This window comes from Gekko japonicus, unplaced genomic scaffold (genome assembly GCF_001447785.1).
Source record: "Gekko japonicus isolate JY-2015 unplaced genomic scaffold, Gekko_japonicus_V1.1 scaffold189, whole genome shotgun sequence".
Lineage (NCBI taxonomy): Eukaryota > Metazoa > Chordata > Lepidosauria > Squamata > Gekkonidae > Gekko > Gekko japonicus.
The window spans coordinates 1,153,056-1,166,260 of record NW_015163608.1 but is presented as its reverse complement, the minus strand read 5'-3'; the positions used below and the strand labels follow the sequence as shown (position 1 = coordinate 1,166,260).

Below are 13,205 nucleotides of genomic sequence, written 5' to 3'. Positions count from 1 at the left end.
AATTCACATCTCCCCTCTTCAATTTTTGAAGCATTTAAATATCTCATTACAGACCATCGTGGTTTTCTTCTTCTTGGTGGACCATCATAGTTTCATGTTATGAAAGGAAAGATGTGATGGTAGGAAGGTGTTGCTAGGCTTGCACATGCTTGCATGTTATTATGAGATGCTTCACATATTACACCACAGTAAACTTGTGTTTGTCATCAAGTACATGTTCACTGGGGAGTGGCATCCAATCCCAGCACCACAGCAAGTGTACACGGTAAAATACACACATTTGATTACCAAGGTTTGTCCCTTTCGTCTATTACATTTTACTTAAATTATTAAAATGTAATATGTGAAGTGGCCATGGCAGAGATTGCCGTCTGGATACTACCACTCAGTGCCAACTGGATTGTCTTCTTCCTTTAACATTGCTGAAGGCACAGGAGCTGCCTGCTACTCAATCCTCTGACAGAGGAGGATGGGTAGTGAAGCAGATAGCTGTATGCATGGCAAATGCCTCTGTAATATGTGTTATCATCATGGAATTTCTATCTCTTTATACAGTTCTGAAGGTATTACACAGTAAAAAAAAAACCAATGTTTTTTCCTCCTGCAACTAAGAACTATTTTATTTCTCTCAGAATGTTTCTAAAACAAAAGACATTAAATTCACAGGAGTTTTAGAGACTTTATTTATGTATAAACAATTTAAACACTTTGCCATAAATTATCTTTGCCTGTCTCTATTCTTTGCTTAGCAGCAAATTAAAATTAATATAAAAACTCAATGAACAATTCATACATGTATATTACAAAAAAGTTCTGTACCAAAGTTCTTATTAGACTTTTTATTCTTTTTTTTTTTTGTCTTGGTGACCATAATGTGATTGTCTCAGTTTCTTGACCAAACAAACACACTAATGTTTTTTTTTTTTAATCTGAAACAGTGATTGTGCCTTCTGGCTGATGTATGTACAGGGTGATCTGAATTGGTGCCCATTTGCAATAGTGTTAACACAATGCCCACAGCTCTACTAGAACTGATACCAACAAACTACTGAATCTAAACAGACTACACCCTGTAACTGTGTTATACTGTCCACAATGGAATCTTCAAAGACAAACAGAGTATGAAATTTATCAGTAGTGATTTATAGCCACCATTTTGAATTGAACTTTACACTCTGCCCTCTTTGAATAAATTAACAAAAGCAGGGTCAGAGTGCAAGTGCAGGTTTATATTCCTTAATATATATTTGTTACTATTTCCAGTGCTCTGTTGCTCCTGTTTTCCTCATTTCTTCCAGCTGCTACACACAAATCACCCCAGAAGTCATGTATTGAATGTACCTGTATTTTGCTTTTAAATGAAAAACCTCTAAAATGTTTATCAAACAAGCAGCCCCTCAGCTGGTCTGGTGGAGGTGGGTGGCCCTCTTGGATTTCTTGAAAATTTGCTCACATGTGAGTGGAGTGAGGTAATATAAGATGAAGCCTTCCATGTCAATATTTTTGTTTTGATTTTTTTCTTTAGACCCAGAACAAGTGGGTAATATTTATGGGGTACTTCTGAATTTGTACGGTTTAAAGTTTTCAGTCTGGCTTTAGTCACTTCAGGATGTGGTTTTTAATCACTTGGACAGCAGCATTTCACTCAAAAAATGTGAGCTTTGTTGCCACTTACTATCCCAAAGTAGCTCAGCCCAGTGCCCCCGTTGGTCTTCATCTCCTTAGGAGAGGAGATAACAGTTGTAGCTACTGATTCATCCAGGCAAGGATGACAGCAGATTAATTTGTTACCTCTTTCCCATCTCATTCTGTCTCAAGAACTGGATGTTGCTGCTACTGTCTGCCAACTCTGGGTACTGCTCCACTGGGAGCACATAGTATCCTTCATAGCCTTGCACCCTCCCTGTGCTCAAAAGCTGCTGCTTCTCCCCTTCAGTCCATAGACGGCTGCCCTCTTTGCCATCCCGTGCCTTCTGTTGCTCTTTGAGCCAGGCTGACCCCAAGGCCCGTTGCCGAGCTTGATCCAGCACTCTAGCTTTCTCTTCGTCCAACGTGTCAGGCGTCAGGCCATAACGTATGTTCATCAGCAAGGTGGAATACTGGAATTCAATATTTGTGAACCTTCGAGTCCTTCCATTGATAAGGAGGGTTGGCTGGGACACTGTGACATTCACTCCACTGTCTAGCACCTTACGCCCACTGGTCATTGCTAGGGTGACAAGGTCGCCATCAGATGACCCAATCTTGACAAAATAATGGGTGTCCTTTCCCTCAATGCTATAGTGCATCTTTTCCAGGTAGTAGGCACTGTTAAGCACTGAGGCAATTTTTCGGCTGTCTTCTGTTGTGACACTTGAAACACCCGTCGTCACTTTGCCTTCCTTCACAGCAAACATGACACCCTTGCCAATAATTGGAGTGGCAGTTGCAAACCAGTGACCTGCTTTCTCTCTAATATTGGCATGCAGTCTTTTAGATATGACTTGTCCCTCAAGGGCCATGAAAGCTTGGTTGTGTCTTTCTGTGGTCTGCTGGACTCCAGTAATTAACTACAATAACAACAGAGAAAAACAAGTTATAGAGCATTTGGAAATGCAGACTACACAAAGATGCTTCAATACTCATTAAAAGACCCGCTAATTTACCCATTTTTAAACATATTGTTGAAGTATGTAGTTAACACACTAAATTCCCAAATCCCATGTTTTTAGAAAATGTATGCACTATTTCTTGCCTAGAGAGGGAGGCTTTGTAACTGGTAACTTGCTAAAAACTACATTTTATGATCATATGGATGCTAGCATGGGACTTATTACAGCTGTGAGCTCTATCTGGGGCCATAACTGTGCTGCAATTGGTATTACACCAGGCAATCTTTACTTCAATAAGTGGGTTGGGGACTTTGGTCTTTTGAACATTGAATGCTGCCTTACTGAGTCAAATTATTGGTTTCACTAGCTCAGTGGCTCTCCAGATTCTCCAGCAAAGAAAGGTCTTTCCAGACATACACTATCTAAGATTGTTTACCTGGAGATGCCAGGACTAGAATCTTGGATGATCTACATTCACTGCATGTACTCTACCACTGAGCCACAGACCCTTCACTAAAGAGGTAGATAAGCACCATTTTTGTAAACATGTGTTATTGCCTTAGTAGTGTCACCAATCAAAATGGATTTCTAAGTCTATGGTCTTACCTTTATTTATTTCCCTGTAGTTCCTGACTACAGTTTAAAGGGCTCCATGGTGAATTTTACTTGCTTTGATGAACTTTGGACTTTCCCCCTTTATACCCTACTTGGCATACTTCTTTTTGAATCTTAAGGGAGTCTTAGGAGCAATTTCCCATACAGTATGAATATCTGCTGTTCAATAAAAGTCAGAAGTTCTGCTGAATATGTACAATTACTTGCATACACCCAACTGATCTGTAAAAGTACTATCAGGTTTGATGGCTGGCAGATTTTCAAACTACAGAAGGTGTGAGTAAATGGAGCTTGTCTGCAGCCAATAATAATTCTGACTTCTTGGGTCAACCTCTATATTGTGCCTCATGGTAGCTAACAAAAAAATGTTTTCCGTATGGTCTGACAGTCACCCACAAAGAAATAACGTTGCTGGCTCAAATGAGATTTGTAACTATGTTTTATGACATGGTACTTCAAGTTTATTTGCAGAGTTATGCTATGATACTCTTTGCTGACATAATGATCATACAATATGCACCAACAAGTATGTAAAAATGTTTGTGACTGAATTCAAAACCATTTCACTGAAGTGTGGAAAAAAATACACAAATTGTATTCTGGGGTGTATTCACTAACCCAAGCCAAATTCCCATGTAGTTTGGGGTAGTAAACTACCAAAAAAACCCCCAAAACAAAACTATGTAGAAGACAGTATGTTTGACAAAACCCAGAGCCTGTTACAAGCATCTATTATTGTTGATCACTGATATTTTTAGTATTTGTGGGGTTATTTTTCCACCCCAAGATCAGAATTGTCTGTGATGAGGTGAAGGTTCCTTAAGGGTTTGTGCTATCATAAACCACTCTAATGCAGGGGTGTCAAACATGTGGCCTGGGGGCCGGATCAGTCCTCCGGAGGGCTTCTATCAGGCCTGCAGTGGAACTGGCTGTCTTCTGCTTCTTCCAGTTCTGCTGCTGCTGCTTCATCATAGGTTTGCAGCTTACAGATACACACCTGAACTGCATACTCAAGATTGCAACAGCACAGACATTTTGATGCAATAATTCAGAGCAAGAGGTGTCAGTTATCAGACACTGTTAAATAAATAAAATATTGCAAGAGTGCTAATGTTTGAAGCATGTTTTTATTTTAAGTAAAAAAAAAACCACCCGTTTGTGTTTGTGTCCTTTATAAAGTTTATATCTCCGCTACCTGGCATTACATTTTATGACACACCCGGCCCGGCCCGGCCCAACAAGGTCTCATTTATGTCAGATTCCACCCTCATAACAAATGAATTCGACACCCCTGCTTCCCTGGATCAGTTTTCCTTTGCAAAAACAAATGGGCCATAATCTTTTATTGAATCAGTCAAAAAAGCATTGCAACTGCAAAATCACTAGATTTCTGGGGTTGTTTTATGTCTTGGGTGCTTTTCTGTTTACAGAAAAAACCCTCTACATGGTAACTGGCTGTATTTGGGAGACAAGGGCCCCAGTCACATGGGAGATTTTGCCCCGCAAGAGGGACGGATCGGGGGCGCATCAAACGGGTGCGATCACACCGCAACATCTGGGAAGCAGAGCACACCCGTCCCCGATCTGTCCTTTCCGGGGGGAAACACGCAGCAAAAAAGAACCTAGAAAAGAGTACTACCTACCTGAAGCTCCGCAGCAAGGGTGGCCGTGGAATCGCCAGCGCGCCCGTCTTCCGCAGCATTTGAGGCTCCTAGCCAAACTGCGCATGCGCGCACATGCACAGCCGGCTGCCTCGCTCTCCGTCCCGTGGCTTCTCTCCCGGCATCTGATCGTGCCGGGGAGCAACTGCACGGCGACTTGGGGATCTGTCTGATCCCACCGCTGTGCGTCTATTTTGCTGCGGCTCAGAAAAGCCGTACTTTGGCCATGGTCCCCCCACCCCTCGTGTGACCGGGGCCAATGTCTCCCAAATGTTTGTTGTGTTGACCCACTTCTGTATGCATGATTTCCCCCCTCCCATTCAGCCTGGTCCTTTTTATCCCAGAGTTCTTTCAGTTTGGAAAATAATTAGTCCAAAATTGCTCCAATTTCACACACTTTAATCTGAAAAGAAAAGGCATTCTTAATTCTCGGAGGGTAGTGGTGGTGTTTGTATCAATCAGCGACTTGCTTGACAGCATATATCTGCACTTTACAAATGATTTCAAGTAATTTTCTGGGAGCTGATCTCCTTCATGTTATTATTAAATTAAAATAAGAAGCTAAAATGGCAACTAAGCCCTGAGAGATTAAAAGCCCTGTCAAATAAGTTAAGGGTTTTAAACCTATTTCCAGTCAACCATGCAGTTTTATGTCATACGTGAAACTTTTATTAATAGAATAACTGCTTGTCACAATTTTTACTGCCTTACGCAACAGGCATAAAAGTAGTGATATTGCAAGGTGACAATATGATCAACTATCATTGTTAAGCAACCAACATTTTAATGATAAATACTGAGAGCTTAAAAACACTGCAATGAGAGTAACAGTATTCATGGACAGAAAATAAAGATGCACAGCATGAGATCCATCCAATTCAGTTTATTTCAGTCTCACCAGACAGACTCAGCCTGTCAGATACACTTTGCCATTGACATATCGATAAAATAATGTCAATTGCAATGTTACTGAAGCAAGTTCATTGGGTGGATAGAAAGTACTTCTGCTTACCTGTCCATTTTCACATGCTTGAGACTCCGACAGCTCATAAGGAGGTGGCACAAAGTACATTCTTGCTCTTGGGAAACCAGGTATAATGTTGCTGAGCTGAAAGCCAAACATCACTAACCAGCTCTTCACATCTGAGAATTAAAAGTAAATATGTGTGTGAGACCTGACGGTGCAAAGTAAACATTGATCACACTGAATCTTAACATCTGCTTGAAAGGCAGGATACAGCTTCAGATTTTTTAGCCTGAGTTATTTTTCTTAGCAAACAAAAATGCCCCAGCCAAGCATGAAGAACAACTGCTGCTTTATTTGTATTAAGAAACAAGAAAACCAACAGGGAAGATCTCTTCTTGGCTATCGAGTTCATAGGAATCTTAAAACTATCTTTCTGCTGAGCTCCAAGAACATAATTTGTCCTTGTTACTACTACTACTCCTCCTGCTCCTGCTATTACTACCAGTTTCTATAGCACGGGTCTGTGTGTCCAAAATATTTCCTAATAATCTCATTTTGTGACCACAATTGTACTATAAAATATTCTAACAGTACCTTGACGATTATACCTGTACATAGGGTTACGTTCCCAATATTTTGATTCCTCAGTATGGAATGAAGAGAGGCTGAGTACATTCTTGTGAGCACTGCCTCTTTCTCAAACTCATGTTTTCCTTCACAGCAAAATAATTAAGAAGCTGAAAGATGTCAGCCCTCATCAGTGGGTATTAAATGTGTTAGGTCACAGACAAAAAGTGATGCTTGATTCCATATATAACAACTTAGGATAGAAAAAGCAGTGCTTTATGTAAATGGAGAAAGTGGTTTTGAGCAGCTAAGTCACGAATGACTTCATAAACATACAGTACAAGTGAGTAAACTACCCTTGTACATGCCAGCAATAATTAAGAAGAAGAGATTGGATTTATACCCCGCCCTTCACTCAAGAGTCTCAGAGCGGCTTACAAACTCCTTTCCCTTCCCCTCCCTGCAACAGAGACCCTGTGAGGTAGGTGGGGCTGAGAGAGCTCTTTCAAGAACTGCCCTTTCAAGGACATCTCTTGTCAGAACTATGGCTTGTCCAAGGTCATCCAGCAGCTGCGAGTGGGGAATCAAACCCACTTCTCCCAGATTAGACCGTAACTCTTAACCACTACACCAAACTGGCTTTAAGCAAAAACCTGATACTTAAGCGGCAGTTGGTAACTGAAACAGACACATAAAGACTAAGCTAGAAATTGCATGCAGTTTTGTGTAATTTTCTCAATTTTTTAAAAAAGTGCCATTTGGGAAGGTTGCAGTTTTAAGGACAGGATCACTGTACCCTCAAGTGCTGTTCCACCAGCAGGTGAGATTTGACCCAAGGCCTGCAGGGAATGTGTCCACTGTTCAGTGATTTCTGTCATTTCAAGAGCACATTCCAGCTGAAGGAAACCCCAAATATCAGAGAATAAGTTAAGTGAGAATACACAGCTCTTGGTGGTTTCTATGAATTAGTCATGCTTCATTTTAAAAATATTTTGCCTTTTCTGAAGTTTTAATCTCTTCTGAAATTATGGTAGCTGCTGGGGGGTGGGGAAAGAGACTTTTTTTGTTCTTCAGAAAATTACTGTGGCCTTAATTACAACATACTGCTTATTCTGCTCTGAAAAGAGTTTCTCTTGAATAGATGTTAATTGACTTTCTTTGAAAAAACAGTTAGAGGCTAGTTCAAGTACTGTGTGATCCTACTAAGAACCAAATGATAACTAATAGGGAAGGATGTTAGAACTTCCACCCAAACTTTAACTTGAATCCAAATGTGTCTCAATCGTTTTTTGGTTCTTAAACAGTACTTTAAACACTAAGATATATCATTTTTTTTTCCTATTGGGGTTTAGTTCTTATTCCTATTGAGTTTGAACTTGCACATCAACTATTTTATTTCTTGGACACTGGTAGCCAGGATATTAGGATCCTAGCAGCTGTTCCTGGCTCCTGCATTGGCCTGTTTTAATGGACTTCGGCTAAGTACACAGTGAATCTCAAGGCAATGACTCAACACTGAATTAAATGGGTACATGACTGAAGTGTTGCATGACAACATTTCCCTCTGTAAATCAATGTGATGTCTGCCTGTAAAGTGTCATTAGGTCAAAGTCTTACAAGGTGCTGAATGTTACTTTAATACACCACACAAACTAAACTCTTGCTTAGCCTTAGGCATTTTAAGTCAGTAAGCTTATTCCGTGTGCATAAAGTTCAGGGCTCTTGATTGTTCTGCCAGTCAGCTTAATAACATTCAGAATCAATTATGCTTCACAATAGTAAAAATATGCCCTGCCCTGTTAATGTATTTGAATGTAAATTTGTATACAAGTAATGCTCATGTAAATAAATTCAACTTCCACTCATCATGTGTGCTTCAATCCCATTGAGTTTAGTACATGTTAAGTCCAAAGAACTGATGCAGAATTACATCCTCAGTTTTAAAAAAACATTCCTCATGTCTTAACTAAGGAGTAGGAACTACATGACATTAAGCTGTGCAACCTTCCTTTTATGCTTCTTATGATGCCAATAGTTTTAGATCTATTAAGATGAGCCCCCACCCCAGTTATTCCATGTATGATTCCTTGACTTCTCATCTGGTACCGGGATATTTTTCTATATGCAAAATCCCAACTGTAACATGTTCCACAATGTTCCTTTGATTTCAAAACCATGGTCTGTTTCTCACCTGTCACATAGTTCTTTAAATCCAGTTCGTTGCTGAGAGGATTGTTGCTCTTGAACATATACAAATTGAATGGAGCTGGCTCCTTACCAATATTTTTCCACATTGTATAGTCAGGAGATGTCCAACGCCCAGCCAAAACATCATAATCTCTCTGAGTAAAGTGGACTAGTTTGGTTAAGGGGTCGTACAGTCCTCCATGAAATCCAATCACAATTTGGAAGTCAGGGTTAGAATCATAATATATCTCCCCATATGCAGTATATTGCAGTTGCTTGATCATGAGGCCATTGATACTGAATACTGCCAGTGGTGTACCTGTATTATCAGAGGCAACATAATATTCTTCCCCACTGCTGCTTTCCATGGCAAAAAGGTGACCTTGCAGATCGTAGTACAAAGAGGTTATTTCTGAATTTGAATGGTTATATACATGTGTTACTCTGGTAGGGTTGTGCAGATCAGCATAAAAGTATTGAAGGTGGTGCCCCAGATTAGTTTTGTAAGAAGCTCGTCTTCCTACTCCATCGTAACGGTACTGAATGCTCCATCCATTTGCTTTGTTGTAAGCTCTTGTTAAGAGGCCTTTAGAGTTATAGTCAAATATATCAGAGCCTCTTTGACATAGAAAGCCATCATCATCGATTTTGTATTGCATGTCGCCCAAGCGTGTAATCCTATCTCTTAGATCATAGCGCAGTGGCATCAATCGGACACTGTTTCCCGGATTCAAAAGATGTAAATTTCCATTGAGATCATAACTGTAACGCCAGGTAGGTCTGTCATTGACTGCCACACTCTGAAGCTGCCCATCACCGTCATAATCATAGGTGTATTTAGTTGTATTGGCATAAGGCCCGAGTTTTAATTCTCTCTTTGTTACCCTTCCCATACTGTCATATTGCACTGTCATCCAATACATAAGTGATCGAAACATTTCATACTGAACTTCCTTAATACGTCCATGTGTATCAAAGTGCTTGCTCAATGTCATCACAGCTGTGGTAATTATTTGATTTATATCATAGTAGATTACTCCAAATTTTCCAAAGTGCTCTACCTTGCCTGAGATTTCATCATAACGATAAAGGTCAACGGGAAGAGGTATCTCACTTATTATAGGCTTGATGCTAGCAATCCGAAAACTATTGTCATGATAGGTATAATCAAATCTTGCATTGACCATACCTTCCTCAGAGAATCTGTAAATCTGTTTGTCAACCAGAGGGCCAATTTTACGGTAGCGAATAGTACAAGAAAATCCACCACTCTGTAGATTCACCATCTTGAGGACTCCAGTGGTTTCATCGTATCCAAAAGTCACTGCTGTGCTGTCATACACAATCTCAGACAACTTGGATAATTTCCCATACTTGTAGAAAACCTGTCGACCAGTTCCTAAAAAAGATGTTTTCAAAATCCTCCCATCATCGCTATAATCAAAAATCACTGAGGCATTACTCTCAGGAGGGTTATAAATGTTTCGAATGTAGCCAATAGAGGTATGAGTGGACATAGTGTGCCGTGCAATGCTGGGCATAGTGACAGCATGTAGTCGGTCTGAAGTGTCATATTCAAAGATGTACTGCCGCTGACTCTGGAGTAGCAGAACCATGGACTATTACAAAACAAACACAAAAATGTAAATTAGATGGCATAGAGTCATTTCCTGATTGCATGTGTGTGTGGTTAGCTCAAGAATATGCTAAGTAGGTTTTAGAATTACAATACACATAAATAAAGCAAATACACCAGTAATTCTTCCTGTGTATGTGACATGTCTACCCACGGCTGCTAAAGTATGTGTATATAACCAGTAAATATCACTGACAGTCTGATTATCTGAATGTGAATCCAAAGTACATTTTGTCAAAATTATAGACACTTCTCAGCTACATTTTTGAAAGAACTACTATTAATTCCTTAAGGGTGTTGTAATTCTCATTGAAAAATCAAAAAGATTACAGATAAATTAAAAATGATAGTTCTACACTGTTCTGTTGTTTTTAAAAAGAATAGTCTTCGAAGAAACATAGCATGCAGTTCTCTTAAAACCAATATATACTGGCAAGGAAAACATGGCTTAAGTAAGGGCTCAGATTCTATAAATAAGGCTCAGAGATGAGCTATGGGATATTGTTTTGTCAGGTTCAGTCTGTACTATTAAGAAAGGGAAGAAAGGGTGCATTTACATTATCATTTTCTCACTGGGAAGTGACTTTCAGCTGTCACCTATTGGCAAATACACACATAGCACCTTGTCTTACGAAAACATTAATTGTGCATGTCATTACTACAACAACCTGCAGTAAGCAAGGCTCATCACAGGCCTACTCATTGCCTAGTGGCACAGGAAAAAAACCTGTTCTTCCATGGGAGATGCTGTAGTCTCCAGTCTAAGAGACTGACTAGGTGTATGCTTGCTAGAGATATCAGCCTCCAAGTGGAACCTGGGGATCCCCCAAAATTACTGTTCATGTCCAAAATTACTCCCAAATTAACCAGAATTACTGTTTATCTAAAGAGATCAGTTCCCCTACAGAATATGGATGGTTTGGAGGGTGGAGTCTATGGCATTGTACTAAGGCCAGTAGCTATGGTGGGGCCTCCCAGGGCCCACCCGGACTTCCTGCCAAGGTCCCTCAGTTTCCTATCCACCCCAGGCCCCCTGACTCTCTGGAGCTGGCACTGGCAGTGGGGTAGACTCCCGAGTGGAAGACAGAGGCAGGACTCTTCTTCCTAAGGGAGAAGCCAGTGAGAGGATCCCTTCACAGCCGAGCAATTCCTGCCTAATCCTTCTCATAGCAAACGCCTTGGAAAGGAAGCAGGAGTTGTGCGACCTACACCTGCTTTGCCCCTTTCCTAATTCCCAAGTGGTCACAGGGGGAGGAGGACAAGAAGGAGGGGGCAATATCCTTTGCAGGCGCATGTTCTTTTCTTCTCCCCCCCCCACACCCCACTTACACTGAGGTGAGGAGCTGGGTGAGCTGACACTGCCTTCCTGCAGTGACATTGAGGAACTTTCTGGAGGTACTCACTGTCCCCTTCCACGGCTCTTTGTGGCCCAAGATGAGGCCAGCTCCTTGCTTGCTCGCTCTCTGTCAGCTCTCCTCTCCCCAGATGGACAGAGAGACAGGAATTTCCTGCTGGCCTGCCTGCCTTCTGTGGGCTCTGCTTTGGGCATTGGCTGGGAGTCCTCCAGGCCCAGGAGGGTGGGCTCCCACCCCCTTTATAGCCCTGCACCGTTTCCTAGGGGCCAAGCAGTCGATGAATGCCCCTATGGCTAAGGCCCCTCTCTGTCCCTGGGTGGGGACAAGCAAGAACAGGACAGAGAAGGTGCCTGAGCTCGCTGCATTCCCATAGGCCTCTTCTCCCCCAGCCAGGGCCAGCTGGCCAAAGGGCAAAGAGTCTTTCCCTCTGGGCAGCCAAGCCCCCACCTTCCCGATCTCATGGAGCTGAAGCAGCAGCGGACCCTGTGGTGTGGGAAGCCCAGCTGTCCCTCAAGCTCCCTGGCAGTAATGTCAGGCGAAGCCCAGGCCTTGCCCTTCCCTCCACCTACCACATGGGAAGACCAGCTGGGGCAGGGGCCAGCCAGCCTATTTGAGCTTTTTATTTTATTGTTATTTCTATTGCAGCCCCCCACTTTCTAAAAGGCCTCCCAAATTTTTTAAAAAATCCTAGCTATAGGCCTGATTGTACTACACTAAGGTCCCTGTCGTCCCCAGGCTCCACCCCCCTGGATCTTCCCAACCTGGAACTGGCAACCCGACTCCTACCCCCTGCGGATGACCAGGGGGGACCTGGCAATCCTAATGCTTGCTTGGCTTATTATATGAGGTGCTTCCAGATGCATCCCCCATGCCATTCACACTTTTAAAACAAGATGCTATGCAATACTGGCAACAAGGCTGCCAACCTCATTAAATTACCTTATTATATTTGAAACTAAAATAAATGGGCTGGTTATTCAAGAAAATTAGTAAGGACAGTTTAAAATATTACACATTTAAATACTGCAAATTGTAATATTAAAATATTACAGTTTTCTGTTTTATAGCAGTATTAGCAGTAAAGTCCGTTGTGGAAATAAATACGAGTTCTAGAAAGAGGCTCTGGGAGAGTGCCAAGGCCTTGGGCACTCGGCGTCAATTTGCTGTGGCAACCTCAGCAGGTTATAATGACAGAGTCCACCATTTTTTCCAGAGGAACTGATCTCTGCTACCTGAAGAGCAGTTGTAATTTTGAATGATCTCCAACCCTCACCTGGACACTGGCAAAAATGGTTCCCCCAGGAGGAAATGGCTGGTTTGAAGGGTGGAGTCTATGGCACTGTACCTGTCTGAGGTCCCACCCCTTCTCAAATCTCACCCTCTCCAGGCTCCACCCCTCAAATCTCCATGAATTTCCCAACCTGGAGTTGGCAACCATATCTCCTTCCCAGCCAAGCATCAACCTGCCATTATCTGCCCCTCTGATTTTAGCTTTCCATCTCCTCCCCCCTCTTTCCTGGAGATCAGTTGTAATTCTGAGTGAGCTCCACCCCTCACCTGGAGATTGAGAACAGTGGTTCTTCAGGAGGGAATGGCTGGTTGGGAGAGTGGAGTCTATGGCATTGT

At 41.9% G+C, this 13,205-nt stretch overlaps 1 protein-coding gene across 1 annotated transcript in view; it reads right to left on the bottom strand.

Moving 5' to 3' along the window:
- Positions 1–1,782: 1,782 nt before the first annotated feature.
- The window catches only part of TENM2 (teneurin transmembrane protein 2), a 618,318-nt gene continuing 606,895 nt past the window's right edge, over positions 1,783–13,205 (bottom strand). The window contains exons 27-29 of the mRNA XM_015407305.1: positions 8,593–10,207; positions 5,880–6,010; positions 1,783–2,549 (exon numbers count right to left, since the gene is read on the bottom strand). Coding sequence (XP_015262791.1) covers positions 1,788–2,549; positions 5,880–6,010; positions 8,593–10,207 — 2,508 coding nt within the window. The 3' untranslated portion in view covers positions 1,783–1,787. The remainder of the gene's footprint in view (positions 2,550–5,879; positions 6,011–8,592; positions 10,208–13,205) is intronic.